Genomic DNA, 26518 nt, shown 5'->3' on the forward strand with positions numbered 1-26518 from the left:
TCTCTGCAGGGTCTGAAGACGGAAAGTCGCGAGCTGGGCGCTGACGCACACCAACGACTGACCGCCCTCCTCAAGCGGGAGACTCGAGACCGCGGCAGAGACCCAGTGCTTCCTGTTGTTCCAGAAGAAGTCCACCAGCTTCTTCTGTATCTTGGCGACAAACGCAGGGGGAGGGGTCAAAGTGACCAGCCGGTACCACAACATGGCGGCCACTCAACAGCCCCACAACTCTTTTAGTTGTATAGTAATCAAGTGCCCCCCTGATTAAAGGGGGTGGGGGGGGTGCACACTACAAAACATTTCAAGTGCCCCCTTGTGTTTTTTTTTTGAGGGCACTAGAAACACAAATTATACAAGTGCCCCCTGGCTAAAAAGGTGGGGGAGGTGGGGGGGGGCAGAGCACTAAAACCAACAACTTAAACAAATTAAACTTTAGACATTAAAATCAAATTAAAATTTGGTTGCCGGGGGTAATGATGCACTCCAGTCCCTCCAGCGCCCACCTCTCGCGGAAGGACGCGAGCCTACCGGTGGAAACCGCGTGCTCCATCTCCAGGGGGTGTACTCACGGGTGCATACATTACAGCGACCAATGGCGGGGGAGTGGGGGTCAGGCGGATAGAGGCAGGTGATCATGTGACGGAACCTCCAGGAATGTGCCCAACCGGTGTTGGGAACCCTACTGTGGACCCCTCTGTGGAGCCACTTGCTGCAGATTAAGCCAAACTTGTGAGAAATCAGCGTCTTATCATTAACTCCACCAGAGGTCGTGCCTGAAGGTTGCTTCTGTAATCTTAATACACAAAGTATTGGAGTGCAGCACGAGTCAGGTCTTGTAGTTATTCTGGGGGCAGCTGTGAGGGGGGGGTGAAGTTTGAGACGGGTTCATGGGAGATGCTAGCAGTGTTGATCGAGAGAGCATTGATCTGATGGAGCGTCCGGCGGGGTTGGAGAGAGAGACGGTCATGCCTCATGGGACTGTTGGAATTCACTGCGGACATGAACTCACTGAAGTGGACGAGGAGGCCCAGGGGAAATCAGAGAGATTATTTCATAAAACACTAGAATGTGAATCGAAGTGTCAGCCATGACTCAGTGGGCAACACTCCCTCTCGGCTCTGAGTCAGAAGGTTGTGGGTTTGAGTCCCACTCCAGGGACTTCAGCACATAAATCTAGGCCGACACTCCCAGTGCAGTACTGAGGGAATGCCGCACTGGGAGGGGCAGTACTGAGGGAGTGCCGCACTGTGGGAGGGACAGTGCTGAGGGAGTGCCGCACTGTGGGAGGGACAGTGCTGAGGGAGTGCTGCACTGTGGGAGAGGCAGTGCTGAGGGAGTGCCGCACTGTGGGAGGGACAGTGCTGAGGGAGTGCCGCACTGTGGGTGAGGGAGTGCCGCACTGTGGGAGAGGCAGTGCTGAGGGAGTGCCGCACTGTTGGAGGGGCAGTACTGAGGGAGTGCCGCACTGTGGGAGAGGCAGTGCTGAGGGAGTGCCGCACTGTTGGAGGGGCAGTACTGAGGGAGTGCCGGACTGTCGGAGGGGCAGTGCTGAGGGAGTGCCGCACTGTGGGAGAGGCAGTGCTGAGGGAGTGCCGCACTGTGGGAGGGGCAGTACTGAGGGAGTGCCGCACTGTGGGAGGGGCAGTACTGAGGGAGTGCCGCACTGTGGGAGGGGCAGTACTGAGGGAGTGCTGCACTGTCGGAGGTGCCATCTTTTAGATGAGACAGTAAACCGAGGCCCCGTCTCCCCTCTCAAGTGGATGTAAAAGATCCCACGGCCACTATTTTGAAGAAGAGCAGGGGAGTTCTCCCCGGTGTCCTGGGGCTAATATTTATCCCACAACCAACAATCACTAAAACAGATTATCTGGTCATTATCACATTGCTGTTTGTGGGAGCTTGCTGTGCGCAAGTTGGCTGCTGTGTTTCCCACATTACAACAGTGACTACACTCCAAAAGTACTTCATTGGCTGTAAAGCGCTTTGAGATATCCAGTGTTTGTGAAAGGCGCTATATAAATGCAAGTCTTTTTAATTTTGAAAGGAGCAATGGCGAAAGACACAAATCCAATTATTGTCTATAAGGGAATGGAGGGATACGGGGATCGAGCGGGAAAGTGGAGTTGAGGTCGAAGATCAGCCGTGATCTTATTGAATGGCGGAGTAGGCTCGAGGGGCCGAATGGCTCTGATTCTCATGTTCTTAACAACAACGAAAAACCCAAAGTTAATGGCAATACCAAGAGAAATGCTGGGAAAAGTTTGGCTCCCCAGGCCTCAGTGCCAACCTTCTCGCTCTCAAGTACAGGCCCACCTCCTCTGGGTTTACAGTTCCACTTTGGTTTTGCACGTGTTGGATTGGCTCGGTGGGTAGCACTCCCTCTGAGTGAGGAGGCTGTGGGTCCTGTTTAATGAGTGAAATCCTTATTAGAGGGCAGGGTAGTTATTGCATGAAATGGGAACTCAGCTAAAGGAATGATTTCCGTGTCAATGGACTCCTTTTCAAAAGGAATTGAATGCATCTTGAAGAGGGTTTTAAGGATGAAAGTAGACCCAGTGATCAGCCACAGCTCGGTGTAACCTAGGTACAGCAGGGGGCCATTCAACCCCTCAATCTGTTCCGCCATTCAATGGCTGATCTGTGACCTAATTCCAAACACCCGCCTTTGGTCCATATCCCTTAATACCCTCGATTAACAGAAAGCTGCCAAACTCCGACGACTTACAATGAACAATTGACCCAGCATCAATTGCCATTTGCGGGAGTTCCAAACCTCTACCACCCTGTGTGTGTTGAAGTGTTTCCTAACTTCACTCCTGAAAGGTCTGGTTCTAATGTTTAGACAGTGCCCCTAGTCCCAGACTCCCCAACCAGCGGGAACAGTGTCTCTCTATCTACCCTCTCTGTTCTCCTTAATATCCAGAAAACTTCAATCAGGTCATCCCTTAACCATCCAAATTTCAGGGAATACAACCCTAATTTGTGCAATCTGTGGGCAGCACTCTCACCTCGAAGTCAGAAGGTTGTCGATTCAAGTCTCACTCCAGGGACTTGAGCACATAATCCCAGTGCAGTACGGAGGGAGCGCCGCACTGTCGGAGGGGCAGTACTGAGGGAGCGCCGCACTGTCGGAGGGGCAGTACTGAGGGAGCGCTGCACTGTCGGAGGGGCAGTACTGAGGGAGCGCCGCACTGTCGGAGGGGCAGTACTGAGGGAGCGCCGCACTGTCGGAGGGGCAGTACTGAGGGAGTGCCGCACTGTCGGAGGGGCAGTACTGAGGGAGCGCCGCACTGTCGGAGGGGCTGTACTGAGGGAGTGCTGCACTGTCGGAGGAGCAGTACTGAGGGAGTGCTGCACTGTCGGAGAGGCAGTACTGAGGGAGCGCCGCACTGTCGGAGGGGCTGTACTGAGGGAGTGCTGCACTGTCAGAGAGGCAGTACTGAGGGAGTGCTGCACCGTCTGAGATGCTGCCTTTCCGATGAGATGTTAAACCAAGACCTCGTTTGCGCTCTCGCTTGGTGTGAAAGACCTCATGGCCACTATTGCAAAGTTCTCCCTGGTGCCCTGGTTATCCCTGAACCAACAGCCTCCCTGCATCTACCCTGTCAATCCCCCTCAGAATCCTGTGTGTTTCAATGAGACCACCTCTCATTCTTCTAAACTCCAGAGAGTATTGGCCCAAACTACACCATCTCTCATCATAGGACAACGCTCTCCTCGCAGTGAACCTTCACTGCACCGCCTCTAAGGCAAGTTTATCCTTTCCCAGATAAGGAGACCAAAACTTAGTAACAAAAATATTGGAGACGGGGGAGAAAAAGCTGTTTGGATGATTCTTGACTCGTCAGTCAATCAAGGAACAAAGTCTGCTTGCTTTCCGACTGGCTGAGGGAATTGTTTCACTGTTAATGGCGGTATATAAATGCAAGTTGTTGCAGACGCCCCCCCCCCCCCCTCCGTTTATATTATAAGAAATGAGGAGAGAGGTCGGGACAATCCGAGAGAGACAGCGGGATACAGAGACAAACGGACAGAGAGAGGTGAAAAAAAAGATAGACAGAGAAGCAGAGTAAGAAAGGGACAAAGACACACAGACGCAAGCAGCGAGAGAGAGATATGGGGAGAGAGAGAGAGTGAGACACAGACAGAAAAACACACACACAGGGACAGCGACAGAGAGAGGTGGAGTGATAGAAAGAGACAGAAGGAAAAAAGTGGCATGCAGACTGAGAAAGAAACAGACAGTGAGACACAGAAACACATAGCTCGACAGAGAGAGAGAGAGTTGAAGCATCCAGGAGGCTCCAGCAGTTCCCACATTAACATTGCTCTTTCTGTCACTTTTCACGGTGTACTGTATGCCCCTGTGAGCATGCTCACAGGTTTAGAAACATAGACAATAGGTGCAGGAGTAGGCCATTCGGCCCTTCTAGCCTGCACCGCCATTCAATGAGTTCCTGGCTGAACATGCAACTTCAGTACCCCATTCCTGCTTTCTCGCCATACCCCTTGATCCCCCTAGTAGTAAGGACTTCATCTAACTCCTTTTTGAATATATTTAGTGAATTGGCCTCAACAACTTTCTGTGGTAGAGAATTCCACAGGTTCACCACTCTCTGGGTGAAGAAGATTCTCCTCATCTCGGTCCTAAATGGCTTACCCCTTATCCTTAGACTGTGACCCCTGGTTCTGGACTTCCCCAACATTGGGAACATTCTTCCTGCATCCAACCTGTCTAAACCCGTCAGAATTTTAAACATTTCTATGAGGTCCTCTCTCATTCTTCTGAACTCTAGTGAATACAAGCCCAGTTGATCCAGTCTTTCTTGATAGGTCAGTCCCACCATCCCAGGAATCAGTCTGGTGAACCTTCGCTGCACTCCCTCAATAGCAAGAATGTCCTTCCTCAGGTTAGGAGACCAAAACTGTACACAATACTCCAGGTGTGGCCTCACCAAGGCACTGTACAACTGTAGCAACACCTCCCTGCCCCTGTACTCAAATCCCCTTGCTATGAAGGCCAACATGCCATTTGCTTTCTTAACCGCCTGCTGTACCTGCATGACAACCTTCAATGACTGATGTACCATGACACCCAGGTCTCGTTGCACCTCCCCTTTTCCTAATCTGTCACCATTCAGATAATAGTCTGTCTCTCTGTTTTTACCACCAAAGTGGATAACCTCACATTTATCCACATTATACTTCATCTGCCATGCATTTGCCCACTCACCTAACCTATCCAAGTCGCTCTGCAGCCTCATAGCATCCTCCTCGCAGCTCACACTGCCACCCAACTTAGTGTCATCCGCAAATTTGGAGATACTACATTTAATCCCCTCGTCTAAATCATTAATGTGCAGTGTAAACAGCTGGGGCCCCAGCACAGAACCTTGCGGTACCCCACTAGTCACTGCCTGCCATTCTGAAAAGTCCCCATTTACTCCTACTCTTTGCTTCCTGTCTGACAACCAGTTCTCAATCCATGTCAGCACACTACCCCCAATCCCATGTGCTTTAATTTTGCACATTAATCTCTTGTGTGGGACCTTGTCGAAAGCCTTCTGAAAGTCCAAATATACCACATCAACTGGTTCTCCCTTGTCCACTCTACTGGAAACATCCTCAAAAAATTCCAGAAGATTTGTCAAGCATGATTTCCCTTTCACAAATCCATACTGACTTGGACCTATCATATTACTTCTTTCCAAATGCACTACTATGACATCCTTAATAATTGATTCCATCATTTTACCCACTACCGATGTCAGGCTGACCGGTCTATAATTCCCTGTTTTCTCTCTCCCTCCTTTTTTAAAAAGTGGGGTTACATTGGCTATCCTCCACTCCATAGGAACTGATCCAGAGTCAATGGAATGTTGGAAAATGACTGTCAATGCATCCACTATTTCCAAGGCCACCTCCTTAAGTACTCTGGGATGCAGTCCATCAGGCCCTGGGGATTTATCGGCCTTCAATCCCATCAATTTCCCCAACACAATTTCCCGACTAATAAGGATTTCCCTCAGTTCCTCCTCCTTACTAGACCATCCGACCCCTTTTATATCCGGAAGGTTGTTTGTGTCCTCCTCAGTGAATACCGAACCAAAGTACTTGTTCAATTGGTCCGCCATTTCTTTGTTCCCCGTTATGACTTCCCCTGATTCTGACTGCAGGGGACCTACGTTTGTCTTTACTAACCTTTTTCTCTTTACATATCTATAGAAACTTTTGCAATCCGTCTTAATGTTCCCTGCAAGCTTCTTCTCGTACTCCATTTTCCCTGCCCTAATCAAACCCTTTGTCCTCCTCTGCTGAGTTCTAAATTTCTCCCAGTCCCCGGGTTCGCTGCTATTTCTGGCCAATTTGTATGCCACTTCCTTGGCTTTAATGCTATCCCTGATTTCCCTTGATAGCCACAGTTGAGCCACCTTCCCTTTTTTATTTTTACGACAGACAGGAATGTACAATTGTTGTAGTTCATCCATGCGGTCTCTAAATGTCTGCCATTGCCCATCCACAGTCAACCCCTTCAGTATCATTCGCCAATCTATCCTAGCCAATTCACGCCTCATACCTTCAAAGTTACCCTTCTTTAAGTTCTGGACCATGGTCTCTGAATTAACTGTTTCATTCTCCATCCTAATGCAGAATTCCACCATATTATGGTCACTCTTCCCCAAGGGGCCTCGCACAACGAGATTGCTAATTAATCCTCTCTCATTACACAACACCCAGTCTAAGATAGGGCTGTTGCATTGTGAGTGGCTTAGCCAGTCACGTGATGTTCACAAGACTCAATAAAACCCCAGCCAGTTGGGTTCGGGGGATCCACGATGGGGCAGGTGGTGGTGAGCTTGGTGGATGAACTGGTAATATGTAGTGTGATTGTTAAACCTTTGCTAATAAACCGACTAGATCTTTAATCGCAATGTGTTGCTATGAATTCTTAAGCAAAGAACCCATGAAGCAAATACACTGCAACGGCCCTGATGCTAATCCCACTCCTGTGTCTTCCCTGTCGACAGGCCGTGGCGATTGTCTGTGGATTCCTGGTGGCCCTGACGTTTTGCATCATCGCTTTCTTCGCCCAAAGAGTTCGGCACAAAATATGGAAATACGGGAAGCCGAATATCCTGTGGGAGAGAGGGTTTGCGGGAGAAGAGATGGGCCCGAACGTGGAGGAGTGGGTAAGTGTGAAGCGTTCCTGGGTCAATGGGCGGTCAGAGCTGAGCTCGTGGTTCTCCGTGGAACGGTTCCCACTGTCTCTGGGCAGGCCTGGCTCCCCAAGGGCGAGGTTCACAGCGTGACTCGGGCAGGTCGAATTGGGTGTAGTACGTTCAGCCCAGTCACAGCAACAGAAGGGACCAATCAGGGGGATGGGTAAATATTGGGATTGCAGGCTGGAGACATAGGATCAGTGACCCCTGGGGGACATGATGGGTCTTGAGCTATTGGGGGCAAGGGGCAGTAACCAAATGTCCTCTCGAGGCCAGGACCGAATATTTTGCCTGAAGTTTTGCTTGATTCCCGTTTGGGATCGCAGATTGTTTATAGAGAACTTTCTCTCGCAGAATAAATTGCTGGGTGGAGCGTCCATGGGCTGTGGAGGGAATTATAGAAATTTACAGCACGGAGGGAGGCCATTTAACCCATTGTGTCCATGCCAGTCGACCAAGAGCTATCCAGCCTAATCCCACTTTCCAGCTCTCGGTCCGTAGCCCTGCAGGTTACGGCACTTCAGGTGCACATTTACTTTTTAAATGTGGTGAGGGTTTCTGCCTCTACCACCCTTTCAGGCCGTGAGTTCCAGACCCCCACCACCTCTGGGTGAAAAAAGTTCTCCTCAACTCCCCTCTAATCCTTCTACCAATTACTTTCAATCTATGCCCTCTGATTATTGACCCCTCTGCTAAGGGAAATAGGTCCTTCCTATCCACTCTATCTAGGCCCCTCAGAACTTTGTTCACTTTAATCAAGTCTACCCTCAGCTTCCTCAGTTCCAAAGAAAACAACCCCAGCCTATCCAATCTTTCCACATAGCTAAAATTCTCCAGTACTGGCAACATCCTCATAAATTTCCTCTGTACCCTCTCCAGTGCAATCACATCTTTCCTTTAATGTGGTGACCAGAACTGCACGCAGTACTCCAGCTGTGGCCTAACCATGTTCCCGATGTTGGGGAAATCCAGAACCAGGGGTCACAGTCTAAGGATAAGGGGTAAGCCACTTAGGACCGAGATGAGGAGAAACTTCTTCACTCAGAGAATTGTGAACCTGTGGAATTCTCTACCACAGAAAGTTGTTGAAGACAATTCGTTAGATATATTCAAAAGGGAGTTAGATGTGGCCCTTGTGGCTAAAGGGATCAAGGGGTATGGAGAGAAAGCAGAAATGGGGTACTGAAGTTGCATGATCAGCCATTATCATATTGAATGGTGGTGCAGGCTCGAAGGGCCAAATGGCCTACTCCTGCACCTATTTTCTATGTTTCTATGTTTATACAGTTCAAGCATAACCTCCCTGCGCTTGTATTATATGGGTGGGTAGGGTCCATGATAGAGTGTCCATGGGCTGTGGAGGGATTAAATGGGAGGGTAGGGTCCATGATGGGAGAGAGTGTCCATGGGCTGTGGAGGAGATTAAATGGGTGGGTAGGGTCCATGATCGAGTGGAGTTAGAGTGAGAGGAGAGGGGTAGATGGGCTAAGTGGACCTTTCTCAATCCATGTTTCCTGTTATCTCCAATTGGGACTGCTAATTTATGCCAAATGTTGCTCACCAGGAATGGGTTGCAACCACCTCAACCTTTTCTTTTCCATTTAGGACCCTTCAGGTAAGGGGCCTTTCACCGTGTGTGCGCAGTGGATTCAGAGCCAGGTGCTACAGGAGAAAGTGCCGTGCGCTACTCCATTGGGACAGTACCCAATGTAGAGGCCTTTTGAACAAAGACATTCAATGGTTCCTGCATCTTGCGTTGTTTGTGAGGCCCCAGGCGGATTATTTACAAGTTCTACGCTACTTGAGAACTGGCACAAAGTCAGTGGTTAATGCACAGTGATTGGCTTTATCAGCTGTCGGTGCATGCTCAAGGTGAATCAGTCATTTAGATGAAGGCTCACTTCTCCGCTGCTGTCAACAGGTTACAAAATAGTTTTACACTCGTGAGGATGAAGCAAAAGGCGTCGCACCCTCGAAACCGTACCGTTTATGGTGTTGCTTCAAAACAATCCCTCGCCAGTGATAGACTGCTCGCGCTCTGATTTGATTCTCATTATCCACCACTTCCTGAAGTCACTGCGGGATATTATCCCACTGCCTCCAGTACCCCACTGCGGTAATCCCATGTGAGCCTGGAAGGGTGAGTGGACTATTCAACCACCCAGCAACAGCCTGCATTTCTATAGCATCTTTAACTAGTAAAAATGTCCCAAGGTGCTTCACAAGAGCATAACTCAGACAAGGATTGGCACCAAGCCACATAAGGAGATATTAGGAAAGGTGACCAAAAGCTTGGTCAAAGAGGTGGGTTTTAAGGAGCGTCTTAAAGGAGGAGCGAGAGGCGGAGAGGTTCAAGGAGGGAATTCTAGAGTCAGATCCTGTCCCTCGCTTATTGTCCACATAGACACACTTTACATCGAGAGTGACGGGACGGGGGAGTCCGGGAATGCAAAGGTCAATCATTTGACAAGGTGCCACATAAAAGGTTTACTGCACAAGATAAAAGTTAAGAGGTTGGGGATAATATATTAGCATGGATAGAGGATTGGCTAATTAAAAGATAAGAGAGTTGGGATAAATGGTTCATTCACTGGTTGGCAATCAGTAACTAGTCGGGTGCTGCAGGGACCAGTGCTGGGACCCCAACTATTTACAATCTATATTAATGACTTGGAAGAAGGGACTGAGTGTAACGTAGCCAAGTTTGCTGACAATACAAACTTGGGACGAAAAGCAATGTGTGAGGAGAACACAAAAAATCTGCAAAAGGAAACAGACAGGCTAAGTGAGTGGGCAAAAATTTGGCAGATAGAGTATAATGTTGGAAAGTGTGAGGTCATGCACTTTGGCAGAAAAAAAATCAAAGAGCAAGTTATTATTTAAATGGAGAAAGATTGCAAAGTGCTGCAGTACAGCGGGACCTGGGGGTACTTGTGCATGAAACACAAAAGGATAGTATGCAGGTACAGCAAGTGATCAGGAAGGCAAATGGAATCTTGGCCTTTATTGCAAAGGGGATGGATTATAAAAGCAGGGAAGTCTTGCTACAGTTATACAGGGTGGTATTGGTGAGGCCACACCTGGAATACTGCATGCAGTTTTGATTTCCATATTTACGAAAGGATATATTTGCTTTGGAGGCAGTTCAGAGAAGGTTCACTCGGTTGACTTATGAGGAAAAGTTGAGTAGGTTGGGCCTCTACTCAATGGAATTCAGAAGAATGAGAGGTGATCTTATTGAAACGTATAAGATTATGAGAGGGCTTGACAAGGTGGATGCAGAGAGGATGTTTCCACTGATGGGGGAGACTAGAACTAGGAGGCACGATCTTAGAATAAGGGGCCGCCCATTTAAAACTGAGATGAGGAGACATTTCTTCTCTCAGAGGGTTGTAAATCTGTGGAATTCGCTGCCTCAGAGCTGTGGAAGCTGGGACATTGAATAAATTTAAGACAGAAATAGACAGATTCTTACACGATAAGGGGATAAGGGGTTATGGGGAGTGGGCGGGGAAGTAGAGCTGAGTCCATGATCGGATCAGCCATGATCGTATTGAATGGCGGAGCAGGCTCGAGGGGCCGTATGGCCTACTCTTGCTCCTATTTCTTATGTTCTCATAGCACCCGAACCACTGGGACCAGCTAACCCAGTCTGTGGACAGAACCTGGGGACTTCCGAATCTGTAGGGTTGGGGACCATGTTAGGCGATGTCGATATATACAGAGCCATCAGGGCAATTTGCCAAATCTATCCCAGCGCCCTGTCCTTTTTCCTCTGCCACACACCTCCGTCAGTCGGGTCTGAGCAGCACACCCGAGAGGCGCAAATATTGACCCAGGCCGTATCTCGGAGCGGGGAGAGGCGAGGCTCCTCCGACTACGTTTCTCCTGTTTGCCGATCGGCGCTGGGAGATAGCGAACAGCGCCCATATTAATGGTGCTCGTTGTCGCCTTCCGGTCTTATCAGCTTGTGGTGGAATGCCTGTCAATTAATCCATTGTAACACCGAGCTGTGTTTGCTTTTTGATAAGTTTGGTTTCAGTGCAATTACTCATTAACCTGGTTGATGCTGCTTTGGTTTCACTCGCTCACTTGCCTCGGTGTGAGTCACTCGATCATTCCCCACTGCTAACCCACAATGCACAGTTTGGGGAAATGGGGCCCAGTCCCAGAGACGGAAGTGAAAGATTAGCAAAGGGTTGCTGCTGGACGGGTGCTGGCGAAAGGGTTCTGTCCAGGCCACTCTGCCCAGTTTACAGGGTTCGGGGTCCCGCCAGTTGTTTTTATTATGAAGGCTCGAGGCACATGGGTACAGGGACATCAACAAGGTTAAAGCGTCTGAGAGAAGACAGATTAAATCAGGCAGCAGTGATTAGAGGAAAGCAAACATGTGTTTGGAAAGCCAGTAGAGTGTTGGTTGTAGGAAAGATTAGGGAAGGTGAGGGGTGCTGCAGCTTTGAGACTGAACAACTTGCATTTATATAGCGCCTGTTACATAACAAAACGTCCCAAGGTGCTTCACAGGTGCCATTATCAAACTAAATTTGACACCGAGCCACATAAGGAGATATTAGGGACAGGTGACTAACAGCTTAGTTAAAGAGCTTTAAGGAGTGTCTTAATGGGGAAGAGAGAGGTGGAGAGGTATAGGGAGGGAGTTCCAGAGCTTGGGGCCCAGGCAGCTGAAGGCACGGCCACCGATGGTGGAGCGATTAAAATCAGGGATGCTCAAGAGGGCAGAATTGGAGGAGCGCAGACATCTCGCTGGGGTGGGGGGTGGGGTGTGTGCCTGGGCTGAGCTTCTCACCCCCGTATCCTCTGCATCATCAAGATCACCAACTTCCACCTCCGTAACATCGTCTGTCTCCCCTCCTGCCTCAGCTCATCCACTGCTGAAGCCCTCGTCCATCCCTTTGTTACCTCCAGACTCGCACCGAGTCTCGCTCACCCATCACCCCCTGTGCTCACTGCCCCGTGTCCTAACTCACACCCAGTCCCGCTCACCCATCACCCCCTGTGCTCACTGCCCCGTGTCCTAACTCGCACCGAGTCCCACTCACCCATCACCCCCTGTGCTCACTGCCCCGTGTCCTAACTCGCACCGAGTCACACTCACCCATCACCCCCTGTGCTCGCTGACCCATGTCCTAACTCGCACCAAGTCCCGCTCACCCATCACCCTCTGTGCTCACTGCCCCGTGTCCTAACTCGCACCAAGTCCCGCTCACCCATCACCCCCTGTGCTCACTGCCCCATGTCCTAACTCGCACCGAGTCCCACTCACCCATCACCCCCTGTGCTCACTGCCCCGTGTCCTAACTCGCACCGAGTCACACTCACCCATCACCCCCTGTGCTCGCTGACCCATGTCCTAACTCGCACCGAGTCCCACTCACCCATCACCCCCTGTGCTCACTGCCCCGTGTCCTAACTCACACCCAGTCCCGCTCACCCATCACCCCCTGTGCTCGCTGACCCATGTCCTAACTCGCACCAAGTCCCGCTCACCCATCACCCCCTGTGCTCGCTGCCCCGTGTCCCACTCACCCATCACCCCCTGTGCCTCGTGTCCCACTCACCCATCACCCCCTGTGCCCCGTGTCCCACTCACCCATCACCCCCTGTGCTCACTGCCCCGTGTCCTAACTCACACCCAGTCCCACTCACACATCACCCCCTGTGCTCACTGCCCCGTGTCCTAACTCACACCCAGTCCCACTCACCCATCATCCACTGTGCTCACTGCCCCGTGTCCTAACTCACACCGTGTCCCACTCACCCATCACCCCCTGTGCTCACTGCCCCGTGTCCTAACTCACACCGAGTCCCACTCACCCATCACCGCCTGTGCTCACTGGCCCGTGTCCTAACTCACACCCAGTCCCACTCACCCATCACCCCCTGTGCGCACTGCTCCGTGTCCAAACTCACACCCAGTCCCACTCACCCATCACCCCCTGTGTTCACTGCCCCGTGTCCGAACTCACACCGTGTCCCACTCACCCATCACCCCTGTGCTCACTGCCCCGTGTCCTAACCCGCATCAAGTCCCACTCACCCATCACCCCCTGTGCTCGCTGCCCTATGTCCTAACTCACAACCAGTCCCACTCACCCATCACCCCCTGTGCTCACTGTCCCGTGTCCTAACTCACACCCAGTCCCACTCACCCATCACCCCCTGTGCTCACTGCCCCGTGTCCTAACTCACACCCAGTCCCACTCACCCATCACCCCCTGTGCTCGCTGACCCATGTCCTAACTCGCACCAAGTCCCGCTCACCCATCACCCCCTGTGCTCGCTGCCCTGTGTCCCACTCACCCATCACCCCCTGTGCCCCGTGTCCCACTCACCCATCACCCCCTGTGCTCACTGCCCCGTGTCCTAACTCACACCCAGTCCCACTCACCCATCACCCCCTGTGCTCAATGCCCCGTGTCCTAACTCACACCCAGTCCCACTCACCCATCACCCCCTGTGCTCACTGCCCCGTGTCCTAACTCACACCGTGTCCCACTCACCCATCACCCCCTGTGCTCACTGCCCCGTGTCCTAACTCACACCGAGTCCCACTCACCCATCACCCCCTGTGCTCGCTGCCCCGTGTCCCACTCACCCATCACCCCCTGTGCTCGCTGCCCCGTGTCCCACTCACCCATCACCCCCTGTGCCCCGTGTCCCACTCACCCATCACCCCCTGTGCCCCGTGTCCCACTCACCCATCACCCCCTGTGCCCCGTGTCCCACTCACCCATCACCCCCTGTGCTCACTGCCCCGTGTCCTAACTCACACCCAGTCCCACTCACCCATCACCCCCTGTGCTCAATGCCCCGTGTTCTAACTCACACCCAGTCCCACTCACCCATCACCCCCTGTGCTCACTGCCCCGTGTCCTAACTCACACCCAGTCCCACTCACCCATCACCCCCTGTGCTCGCTGACCCATGTCCTAACTCGCACCGAGTCCCACTCAGCCATCACCCCCTGTGCTCGCTGCCCCGTGTCCCACTCACCCATCACCCCCTGTGCCCCGTGTCCCACTCACCCATCACCCCCTGTGCCCCGTGTCCCACTCACCCATCACCCCCTGTGCCCCGTGTCCCACTCACCCATCACCCCCTGTGCCCCGTGTCCCACTCACCCATCACCCCCTGTGCCCCGTGTCCCACTCACCCATCACCCCCTGTGCCCCGTGTCCCACTCACCCATCACCCCCTGTGCCCCGTGTCCCACTCACCCATCACCCCCTGTGCTCGCTGACCTACATAGATCGCCAACACCTCGAGTTTAAAATTCTCATCCTCGAGTTCAAATCCCTCCATGGCCTCGCCCCTCCCTATCTCTGTAATCTCCTCCAGCCCCACAACCCCCCTAGATGTCTGCGCTCCTCCAGTTCTGGCCTCTTGAACATCCCTGATTATAATCGCTCCACCATCGGTGGCCGTGCCTTCAGCTGCCTGGGCCCCAAGCTCTGGCACTCCCTCCCTAAACCTCTCCGCCTCTCTCTCTCCTCCTTTTAAGATGCTCCTTAAAACCTATTCTTTGGCCAAAGATTTTATCACCCCTTGTAATATATCTTTCTTCGGCTCGGTGTCAATGTTTGTTTGATTTTAAGCTCCTGTGAAGCACCTTGGGATGATTAACTACGTTAAAGGTGTTACATAAATACAGGATGTGGTTGTTTTAGCAGCGATTGCTACCATTAACTGATTGCCTGAGGTGCCAGAGATCAGCCTGGGCCCATGGATCAGTGGCCGGGGCTGGAGACGTGCGTTTTTCACTCTCTGCTCTCTGTCAGACACGGAGCCAGTTCGTGTTTGTATCTCAGCATCTTCTCTGCTCCATTAGGCTTCTAAAGAGGACAGTCCAGCACCTCGGAGAGTCCTTTGGCTCCTTCAGGCCTGCGCGAATACTTTAACACCAGCAGGTTGTCAGTAACCGAATGCACTATCTCCAACTGCAACTCTGCCTTGCCCCAGGATCCCAAAACGCTCGATCTCCTCACCCACACCTTCCAATTCCGCAATTCTCAATAATCGCTGTCCGCTCGCAACCTATTGAGTCACCCACATACAAATATATACATCATCATCGGCGCTCCCTCGAAACGAGGATGACTCACTTCCCCGCCAAAAAGGGATGAGCTCCCAGGTGTTTCAATAAAGGACCTAATATTCCAGATCCTGAACTACATCCTGAAGGATGGAAGATGCCTGTGGGTGGATTTTTTTAACGTGGGGTGACCGTTGCACACCAGTCACCACACGGGCTTGACAGAGCGAGGTCTTGGTCCAGGGGCAAGGATTACCCAAGGCGACTGGAGACCTGCTCTGCTGCACGGACCTGGTGCGCTCACATATCACAGTGTGGGCTGGGTCCGTGCTGCCCCTGGGCCCTCGCCTCTCCTGGGCCCCGGTCACTTCCCTCTACAATCTCTCGCTGCTCCTTCGCCCCTCCTGCTGTACCTGCCCGCACTGCAGTCAGTGACCTGGCTTCACAGCCCTCGCCTCCTGCAGCAGCACGCACTGCTCCCTGCAGTGGTATACCGCCACACGCTGCTCCCTGCAGTGGTATACCGCCGTACGCTGCTCCCTGCAGTGGTATACCGCCACACGCTGCTCCCTGCAGTGGTATACCGCCGTACGCTGCTCCCTGCAGTGGTATACCGCCGTACGCTGCTCCCTGCAGTGGTATACCGCCACACGCTGCTCCCTGCAGTGGTATACCGCCACACGCTGCTCCCTGTATACACACGCTGCTCCCTGCAGTGGTATACCGCCGTACGCTGCTCCCTGCAGTGGTATACCGCCGTACGCTGCTCCCTGCAGTGGTATACCGCCACACGCTGCTCCCTGCAGTGGTATACCGCCACACGCTGCTCCCTGCAGTGGTATACCGCCGTACGCTGCTCCCTGCAGTGGTATACCGCCGTACGCTGCTCCCTGCACTGGTATACCGCCACACGCTGCTCCCTGCAGTGGTATACCGCCACACGCTGCTCCCTGCAGTGGTATACCGCCGTACGCTGCTCCCTGCAGTGGTATACCGCCGTACGCTGCTCCCTGCAGTGGTATACCGCCACACGCTGCTCCCTGCAGTGGTATACCGCCACACGCTGCTCCCTGCAGTGGTATACCGCCACACGCTGCTCCCTGCAGTGGTATACCGCCACACGCTGCTCCCTGCACTGGTATACCGCCACACACTACTCCCTGCACTGGTATACCGCCACACGCTGCTCCCTGCAGTGGTATACCGCCACACACTACTCCTTGCACTGGTATACCGCCGCACGCTGCTCCCTGCAGTGGTATACCGCCGCACGCTGCTCCCTGCAGTGGTATACCGCCACACGCTGCTCCCTGCAGTGGTATACCGCCACACGCTGCTCCCTGCAGTGGTATACCGCCACACGCTGCTCCCTGCAGTGGTATACCGCCGTACGCTGCTCCCTCCAATGGCTCCAGAGACGATCCCAGCCTGCAAGATCATCAAATATATACACTGCATTATTCAGATATAATAAGATGTCAGCCGTGGCTCAGAGGCCAGCACTCTCACCTCTGAGTCAGAATGTCACAGGGTCAAGTCCCATTCAGGAGACTTTAGCACATAATCCAGGCTGATACTCCCAGTGCAGTACTGAGGGAGTGCCGCACTGTCGGAGGAGCAGTACTGAGGGAGTGCTGCACTGTCGGAGGAGCAGTACTGAGGGAGTGCTGCACTGTCGGAGGGGCAGTACTGAGGGAGTGCTGCACTGTCGGAGGGGCAGTACTGAGGGAGTGCTGCACTGTCGGAGAGCAGTACTGAGGGAGTGCTGCACTGTTGAAGGTGCTGTCTTTCAGATGAGACATTAAACCGAGACCCTGTCTGCTCTCTCAGCTGGATGCAAAAGATCCCACAGCACTATTTAGAAGAAGAGTTTGAGAAGAATTTGTGGGAGTTTGCTGTGCGCAAATTGGCTGCCGCGTTTCCTACATTCCAACAGTGACTACACTCTTAAAGTACTTTGTTGGCTCTGAAGTGCTTTGGGACGTCCTGAGGTTGTGAAAGGCACTATATAAATGCAAGTTCTCTGAAAATCGAGACACTTTAAAAAATCAATCTTGGTTTCAATTAACCCTTTACTTCCTGGGTTAAGGCGACTCTTCGGCCTTGGCTCCGGGAAGCTGCAATCGGGCCCCACCCCCACACCGCAGGTAAAAACAAGGACCCAACACTCAGATTGTGTCTTCATCAGTGACCCAGCGCTGAGCATCGCATGCTGCACGGACTGGCACTTTTAGACAGCTGCTTCCTCTCATCTTCCAGTCTTTGATTTTTAGATTTCTTTGTTCAGCAAGGGTATCGAGGGAGATGGAGTCGATATGCAAATCAGCCATAATCTAACGGAATGGCGGAGCACGCTCGAGGAGCTAAATGGCCCCCTCCTGCTCCGATTGTGTTTGGGGGAAACATTTCATCCAAAGGGCGATCGAGTTTGTTCGAGGAGAATATAATACCAGGGAAGGACATTTGAAACCGACAGCGAAAAGAGAGAAGGGAAGGTAGGGGTTGGGGGATATGGTGGGTAGGTGGGGTTGGGGGATAGGGGGAGAAGCTGGCTGGCTGGCTGGGGTTGAGGGGATGTGCGGAGAAGATGGGAAGGAGTATAAAAGCAGGGAAGTCTTGTTAGTTATACAGGGGTATTGCTGAGACTTGCTTTGGAGGCAGTTCAGAGAAGGTTCACTCGGTTGATTCCGGAGATGAGGGGGTTGACTTATGAGGAAAGGTTGAGTAGGTTGGGCCTCTACTCATTGGTATTCAGAAGAATGAGAGATGATCTTAGTGAATTGGCTAGGATAGACTGGCGAATGATACTTAAAGGGTTGACGGTGGATAGGCAATGGCAGACATTTAAAGATCACATGGATGAACTTCAACAATTGTACATCCCTCTCTGGCATAAAAATAAAACGAAGAAGGTGGCTCAACCGTGGCTAACAAAAGAAATTAGGGATAGTGTTAAATCCACCGAAGAGGCATATAAATTGGCCAGAAAACCTGAGGACTGGGAGAAATTTAGAATTCAGCAGAAGAGGACTAAGGGTTTAATTAAGAAGGGGAAAATAGAGTACGAGAGGAAGCTTGCAGGGAACATTAAAAATTGACTGCAAAAGCTTCCATAGATATGTAAAGAGAAAAAGATTAGTGAAAACAAATGTAGGTCCCTTGCAGTCAGATTCAGGTGAATTTATAATGGGGAACAAAGAAATGGTAGACCAATTGAACAAATACTTTGGTTCTGTCTTCACTAAGGAAGACACGAATAACCTCCCGAAAATATTAGGGGACCGAGGGTCTAGCAAAAATGATGAACTGAGGGAAATCCTTTTTAGTCAGGAAATGGTGTTAGGGAAATTGATGGAATTATAGGCTGATAAATCCCGAGGGCCTGATTGTCTGCATCCCAGAGTATTTAAGGAAGTGGCCCTAGAAATAGTAGATGCATTGGTGGTCATTCTCCAACATTCCATGGACTCTGGATCAGTTCCTATGGATTGGAGGGTAGCTAATGTAATCCCACTTTTTAAAAAAGGAGTGAGAGAGAAAACAGAGAATTATAGACCGGTTAGCCTGACATCAGTAGTAGGGAAATGGGGTCCCTTCGGCCAGGGACAGAAGCTGCTGAGTGTATTCCCACGATGTACAAGGCCTCCGGCGGTGCCCTGCAGATTCACGTTCGACGGGAGTATGATTGAGATCCCAGCAATGGCCTGTTTTGACACTCGCACAACACAAAGTCGAGTCACACTCGGGGAGTGGTGTGTTCCTGCTGCTGCCGCCTGGGGGAAACAACAGCAGCATTATGGTGCAATGGAAGCTGTCGTGCTACCCCCAGAGGCTGATGGTGATTAACGCCCCAGGCGAGTTGCTCCCGGGTGTGTGTTTAATCAGCAGGTCCCACCTTGGTCGATGCGAGCTGCGGTTATAGATTGAGAAAGGCCAGGCTCCGGGCTCCCTGCTCCTCATCGCCCTCTGGTGACGCTTGGCTGACATTGCGCCTGCACACACGCCCGGGTGGAGTTTGGCTGCACTGCACCATGTGGTCTTCAAACACTCTTTTCCTCTGTAATACCCGCCCTCCTGTCTGGCTCAGAGACACGGACCATGTACAGTAAACACCTCCAAGTCACTGGAGAAATACCACCAACGATATCTCCGCAAGATCCTACAACTCCCCTGGGAGGACAGACGCACCAACGTTAGCGTCCTCGACCAGGCCAACATCCCCAGCATCGAAACACTGACCACACTCGACCAGCTCCGCTGGGCAGGGCCACATTGTCCGCATGCCAGACACGAGACTCCCAAAGCAAGCGCTCTACTCGGAACTCCTTCACGGCAAACGAGCCCCAGGTGGGCAGAGGAAACGTTACAGGGACACCCTCAAAGTCTCCCTGATAAAGTGCGACATCCCCACTGACACCTGGGAGTCCCTGGCCAAAGACCAGTCCGCCCTAAGTGGAGGAAGAGCATCCAGGAAGGCGCTGAGCACCTCGAGTCTCGTCGCCGAGACCGTGCAGAAACCAAGCGCAGGCAGCGGAAGGAGCATGCGGCAAACCAGTCCCACCCTCCCCTTCCCTCAATGACTATCTGTCCGACCTGCAACAGGGACTGTGGTTCTCGTATTGGACTGTTCAGCCACCTAAGAACTCATGCTAAGAGTGGAAGCAAGTCTTCCTCGATTCTGAGGGACTGCCTATGATGATGATGATGCATCATGTGGTCGAATAGTCTGCTGTCGCTCACTGACCAGTTTAGCTCGAGATAAAGGGCCGTGATTGGCTAAGGTACCAGTTAGTGGCCCAAGCTCAAACCGAGACCCAGTAACCGTCAGGAGCCGGGGGGGAGGAATGTGACTCATGGAGCTCGAGGTCTGGTTATACGTCGATTTTTTAAAAATTCTCATCCTGGTTTTCAAATCGCTCCACGGCCTTGCCCGTCCCTATTCTGTAACCCTCTCCAGCCCCTACATAGAAACATAGAAACATAGAAAATAGGTGCAGGAGTAGGCCATTCGGCCCTTCTAGCCTGCACCGCCATTCAATGAGTTCATGGCTGAACATTCAACTTCAGTACCCCATTCCTGCTTTCTCGCCATACCCCTTGATCCCCCTAGCAGTAAGGACCTCATCTAACTCCTTTTTGAATATATTTAGTGAATTGGCCTCAACAACTTTCTGTGGTAGAGAATTCCACAGGTTCACCACTCTCTGGGTGAAGAAGTTCCTCCGCATCTCGGTCCTAAATGGCTTACCCCTTATCCTTAGACTGTGACCCCTGGTTCTGGACTTCCCCAACATTGGGAACATTCTTCCTGCATCTAACCTGTCTAACCCCGTCAGAATTTTATATGTTTCTATGAGGTCCCCTCTCATTCTTCTGAACTCCAGTGAATACAAGCCCAGTTGATCCAGTCTTTCTTGATAGGTCAGTCCCGCCATCCCGGGAATCAGTCTGGTGAACCTTCGCTGCACTCCCTCAATAGCAAGAATGTCCTTCCTCAGGTTAGGAGACCAAAACTGTACACAATACTCCAGGTGTGGCCTCACCAATGCCCTGTACAACTGTAGCAATACCTCCCTGCCCCTGTACTCAAATCCCCTCGCTATGAAGGCCAACATGCCATTTGCTTTCTTAACCGCCTGCTGCACCTGCATGCCAACCTTCAATGACTGATGTACCATGACACCCAGGTCTCTTTGCACCTCCCCTTTTCCTAATCTGTCACCATTCAGATAATAGTCTGTCTCTCTGTTTTTACCACCAAAGTGGATAACCTCACATTTATCCACATTATACTTCATCTGCCATGCATTTGCCCACTCACCTAACCTATCCAAGTCGCTCTGCAGCCTCACAGCATCCTCCTCGCAGCTCACACTGCCACCCAACTTAGTGTCATCCGCAAATTTGGAGATACTACATTTAATCCCCTCATCTAAATCATTAATGTACAGTGTAAACAGCTGGGGCCCCAGCACAGAACCTTGCGGTACCCCACTAGTCACTGCCTGCCATTCTGAAAAGTACCCATTTACTCCTACTCTTTGCTTCCTGTCTGACAACCAGTTCTCAATCCATGTCAGTACACTACCCCCAATCCCATGTGCTCTAACTTTGCACATCAATCTCTTGTGTGGGACCTTGTCGAACGCCTTCTGAAAGTCCAAATATACCACATCAACTGGTTCTCCCTTATCCACTCTACTGGAAACATCCTCAAAAAATTCCAGAAGATTTGTCAAGCATGATTTCCCTTTCACAAATCCATGCTGACTTGGACCTATCATGTCACCTCTTTCCAAATGCACTGCTATGACATCCTTAATAATTGATTCCATCATTTTACCCACTACCGATGTCAGGCTGACCGGTCTATAATTCCCTGTTTTCTCTCTCCCTCCTTTTTTAAAAAGTGGGGTTACATTGGCTACCCTCCACTCCATAGGAACTGATCCAGAGTCAATGGAATGTTGGAAAATGACTGTCAACGCATCCACTATTTCCAAGGCCACCTCCTTAAGTACTCTGGGATGCAGTCCATCAGGCCCTGGGGATTTATCGGCCTTCAATCCCATCAATTTCCCCAACACAATTTCCCGGCTAATAAGGATTTCCCTCAGTTCCTCCTCCTTACTAGACCATCCGACCCCTTTTATAACCGGAAGGTTGTTCGTGTCCTCCTTCGTGAATACCGAACCAAAGTACTTGTTCAATTGGTCCGCCATTTCTTTGTTCCCCGTTATGACTTCCCCTGATTCTGACTGCAGGGGACCTACACCCCTCCCTATCTCTGTAACCTCCTCCAGCCCCTACACCCCTCCCTATCTTTGTAACCTCCTCCAGCCCCTACACCCCTCCCTATCTCTAACACCCTCCAATGCTACAACCCTCCGTGATCTCTGCACTTCTCCAATTCCGGCCTCTTGCACATCCCTAATTCCCATCGCTCCACCATCGGTGGCCGGGCCTTCAGCTGCCTGGGCCCCAAGCTCTGGAATTCCCTCCCTAAGCCTCTCCGCCTCTCTGCTCCTCTAAGGTGCTGCTTAAAACCTCCCAATTTGACCCAGCTTTTGGTCACCTGTCCTAATATCTACTGATGTGGCTCGGTGTTAAATATTGTTTTATAATCGCTCCTGTGAAATGGCTTGGGACGTTTTATACGTTGAAGACGCTATATAAATGCAAGTTGTTGTTGCTTCATGTAACTCTGTAGCTAAATATTTGCTTGCTCAGTGGGCGGCCTCTGAGTCTGCAGGCCATGGGTGGACATCCCGCTCCACAGACTTAAGCCCATAATGCAGGCCGACGCTCCCAGTACAGTACTGAGGGAGTGCTGCACTGTCAGAGGGGCAGTACTGAGGGAGTGCTGCACTGTCGGAGGGGCAGTACTGAGGGAGTGCTGCACTGTCGGAGGGGCAGTACTGAGGGAGCGCCGCACTGTCGGAGGGCAGTACTGAGGGAGTGCTGCACTGTCGGAGGGGCGGTACTGAGGGATTGCTGCACTGTCGGACGGGCAGTACTGAGGGAATGCCGCACTGTCGGAGGGGCAGTGCTGAGGGAGTGCTGCACTGTCGGAGGGGCAGTACTGAGGGAGTGCTGCACTGTCGGAGGGGCGGTACTGAGGGAGTGCTGCACTGTCGGAGGGCAGTACTGAGGGAGTGCTGCACTGTCGGAGGGGCGGTACTGAGGGAGTGCTGCACTGTCGGAGGAGCAGTACTGAGGGAGCGCTGCACTGTCGGAGGGGCAGTACTGAGGGAGTGTTGCACTGTCGGAGGGACAGTACTGAGGGAGAGCTGCACTGTCGGAGGGGCAGTACTGAGGGAGTGCTGCACTGTCGGAGGGGCAGTACTGAGGGAGTGCTGCACTGTCGAAGGGGCAGTACTGAGGGAGCGCCGCACTGTCGGAGGGGCAGTACTGAGGGAGTGCCACACTGTCGGAGGGGCAGTACTGAGGGAGTGCTGCACTGTCGGAGGGGCAGTACTGAGGGTGCGCTGCACTGTCGGAGGGGCGGTACTGAGAGAGCACTGCACTGTCGGAGGGGCAGTACTGAGGGAGCGCCACACTGTCGGAGGGACGGTATTGAGGGAGTGCTGCACTGTCGAAGGGGCAGTGCTGAGGGAGCGCCGCACTGTCGGACGGGCAGTACTGAGGGAGTGCCGCACTGTCGGAGGGGCGGTACTGAGGGAGTGCCGCACTGTCGGAGGGGCAGTACTGAGGGAGTGCTGCACTGTCGGAGGGGCGGTACTGAGGGAGTGCTGCACTGTCGGAGGGCAGTACTGAGGGAGTGCTGCACTGTCGGAGGGGCGGTACTGAGGGAGTGCTGCACTGTCGGAGGAGCAGTACTGAGGGAGCGCTGCACTGTCGGAGGGGCAGTACTGAGGGAGTGTTGCACTGTCGGAGGGGCAGTACTGAGGGAGTGTTGCACTGTCGGAGGGGCAGTACTGAGGGAGAGCTGCACTGTCGGAGGGGCAGTACTGAGGGAGTGCTGCACTGTCGGAGGGGCAGTACTGAGGGAGTGCCACACTGTCGGAGGGGCAGTACTGAGGGAGTGCTGCACTGTCGAAGGGGCAGTGCTGAGGGAGTGGCGGAGAGGCGGTACTGAGGGAGCGCCGCACTGTCGGAGGGGCAGTACTGAGGGAATGCCGCACTGTCGGAGGGGCAGTACTGAGGGAGTGCCGCACTGCCGGAGGGGCAGTACTGAGGGAGTGCTCCCCACACCCTTTAATATCTCACCAGTCTAATCCCACTCTCCCCTCACTCCCCATCCTTAGCTGATCTGAAGTTGTGCACAATCCTCCTCACAATTCACCACGAAGTAAACGCAGCCGTGCGATTGTGATGGGCCATTCTGTAACAGTTGGAGGTAAGTGATCACACACCCCACTCACTCTCTGCTCCTCTCTGCTCTTTCAGGTGAAGACTGTTCCGGGAGGAGTTAACGATGAAACGGAAACAATTCCGTTCTCAGATAAACCAGCCAATGGCGTCACTTCAATGTGCTCCAACGAGTTTAACTTGCTCCCAGCCGCGTACAACTTGGGGAATCGCGCTGACAATCAGTAAGTGGCATGAAAGAGCGAACGACTCAGTTAATAATCTCTCAGCACAGGAGGCCATTGGGCCCATCGAGCCTGTGTCAGCTCTGTCCCACTCCCCCCCGCTCTTTCCCCACAGCCCGGCAAATGTTTCCTGTCCCAGTATTTATCCATTTCCCGGTTTGAAAGTCACTATTGAATCTGCTCCCACCGCTCTTTCAGGCAGCGCGTTCCCGATCACAACAACTCGCTGCGTAAAAACATTCTCCCCATCTCCCCCTCGGGGTCGTTTGCCAATAACTGTCTGAGTCGAGCGGGCAGCACTGTGAGGGGAAGACCTTGGAGAATTGTTGTATGGACGGGAATGTAAAGCTAACTCCACCCGGCAGGAAATTTTACTCTCTGACAGAGTAAATAAGGAGAATCTGTTTCTATCAAAGTTCCGCATGATTGTGAACACCTCGATCAAATCTCCTCTCGACCTTCTCTGCTCCAAGGAGAACAACCCCAGCTTCTCCAGTCTATTCCCGTCACTGAAGTCCCTCATCCCTGGAACCATTCTCGTAAATCTCCCCTGCACCTTTCTAAGGCCTTCACATCCTTCCTAAAGTGCGGGGCCCAGAATTGGACACAATACTCCAGTTGAGGCCGAACCAGTGCTTTATACAGGTTCATCATAACTTCCTTGCTTCTGCACTCTATGCCTCTATTTCTGAAGCCCGTAAGCTTTTTTAACCGTGTTCTCAACCTGCCCTGCCACCTTCAGCGCTGTGTGCCCATATACCCCCAGGTCTCTGTTCCTGCACCCCCTTTAGGATTGTACCCTTGAGTCTATATTGCCTCTACTCATTCTTCCTACCAAAATGTATCACTTCACACTCTTCTGCGTTAAATTCCATCTGCCCCGTGCCCGCCCATCCCACCAGCTGGTCTGTGTCCTCCTGAAGTCTCTCATTACCCTCCTCACTGTCCACTATATTCCAAGTTTTGTGTCATCTGCAAATTTTGAAATTGTGCCCTGTACACCAAAGTCCAAGTCATTAATATATATCAAGAAAAGCTGTGGTCCCAGTACTGACCCCCGGGGAACACCACTGTATACCTTCCTCCAGTCCGAGAAACAGCCGTTCACCACTACTCTGTGTTTCCTGTCACTGAGCCAATTCCCTATCCATGCTGCCATTGTCCCTTTTATTCCATGGGCTTCAACTTTGCTGCAAACCGATTATATGGCACTTTGTCGAATTTTGGAAATCCATGTAGACTACATCAACAGCATCAAAAAACTTATCCCATTGACTTGATTTAGCAAAGAGGATTAGCCAGATGTTTGCAGTGTTCCCTGGTCCTCAGACTTGTGTTTGAGATAAAGTATGTATACCTATTGTATAATACCCATGTGACCATATCCTATCGAAAGCTCACCTGCTGGTCCTGTCCCCCAACAAGGAGGCAACACATTCAGATCAGGGGAGGGAAACGTAGCAAGGAAGGGTCTTGGTGATGAGCTTCTGTCCGTCAAGTCTTTACGGATGATTGTGGTTCAGGCCCAGGCAAGGGGTTATCCTGGGAAACATGTCCTGTGTTTATGAAGATCACGTGACTGTTCTTTGTTCCCAGGTACCAGCCCACATACTCCCCCTTGCGGAACTACAATTCTACCCCGTCTGAGGAGGCAACGAAGAAGCCTCCAGCCAGTCGGAGGAAGCGGAGGAGGAGACGAGGTAGGTCCGAGGTGGAGGAATCTCAGTACGAGACCGACTACACCACGGGAGCGGAATCCTGTGATGACATGGATGATGACGAATGGGACAGGTGAGCTGCACACCGGTCTCTGGGGCCCAGTGATGCGCTGTGATTCTTTAGGCCTCATCTCGTATCCGTAAAGCAGGCTCTTAACCATATAGTTGTCCTCGTCCCTATCCATAGAGTTAACTCTTCACCAGGTAACAGGCCTCAACTCTCACACAGCCGCGGGCTCAGTGGGCAGAACTCTCGCTTCCGAGTCAGGTGATGGTTCCAGCCACCCGCCAGAGACTTGAGCCCATAATCCAGACTGACACTCCAAGTGCAGTACTGAGGGAGTGCTGCACTGTCGGAGGGGCAGTACTGAGGGAGCGCCGCACTGTCGGAGGGGCAGTACTGAGGGAGCGCCGCACTGTCGGAGGGGCAGTACTGAGGGAGCGCTGCACTGTCGGAGGGGCAGTAGTGAG

General features: G+C 52.2%; 1 protein-coding gene across 1 annotated transcript in view; it reads left to right on the forward strand.

The window, feature by feature from the left end:
• Positions 1–26518, forward strand: part of LOC139229109 (occludin) — a 49660-nt gene that overhangs the window by 14577 nt on the left and 8565 nt on the right. The window contains exons 3-5 of the mRNA XM_070860768.1: positions 7029–7190; positions 24184–24329; positions 25926–26120. Of these exons, the coding sequence (XP_070716869.1) occupies positions 7029–7190; positions 24184–24329; positions 25926–26120 (503 nt within the window). The remainder of the gene's footprint in view (positions 1–7028; positions 7191–24183; positions 24330–25925; positions 26121–26518) is intronic.

This window comes from Pristiophorus japonicus, chromosome 18 (assembly GCF_044704955.1).
Source record: "Pristiophorus japonicus isolate sPriJap1 chromosome 18, sPriJap1.hap1, whole genome shotgun sequence".
Taxonomy (NCBI): Eukaryota; Metazoa; Chordata; class Chondrichthyes; family Pristiophoridae; genus Pristiophorus; species Pristiophorus japonicus.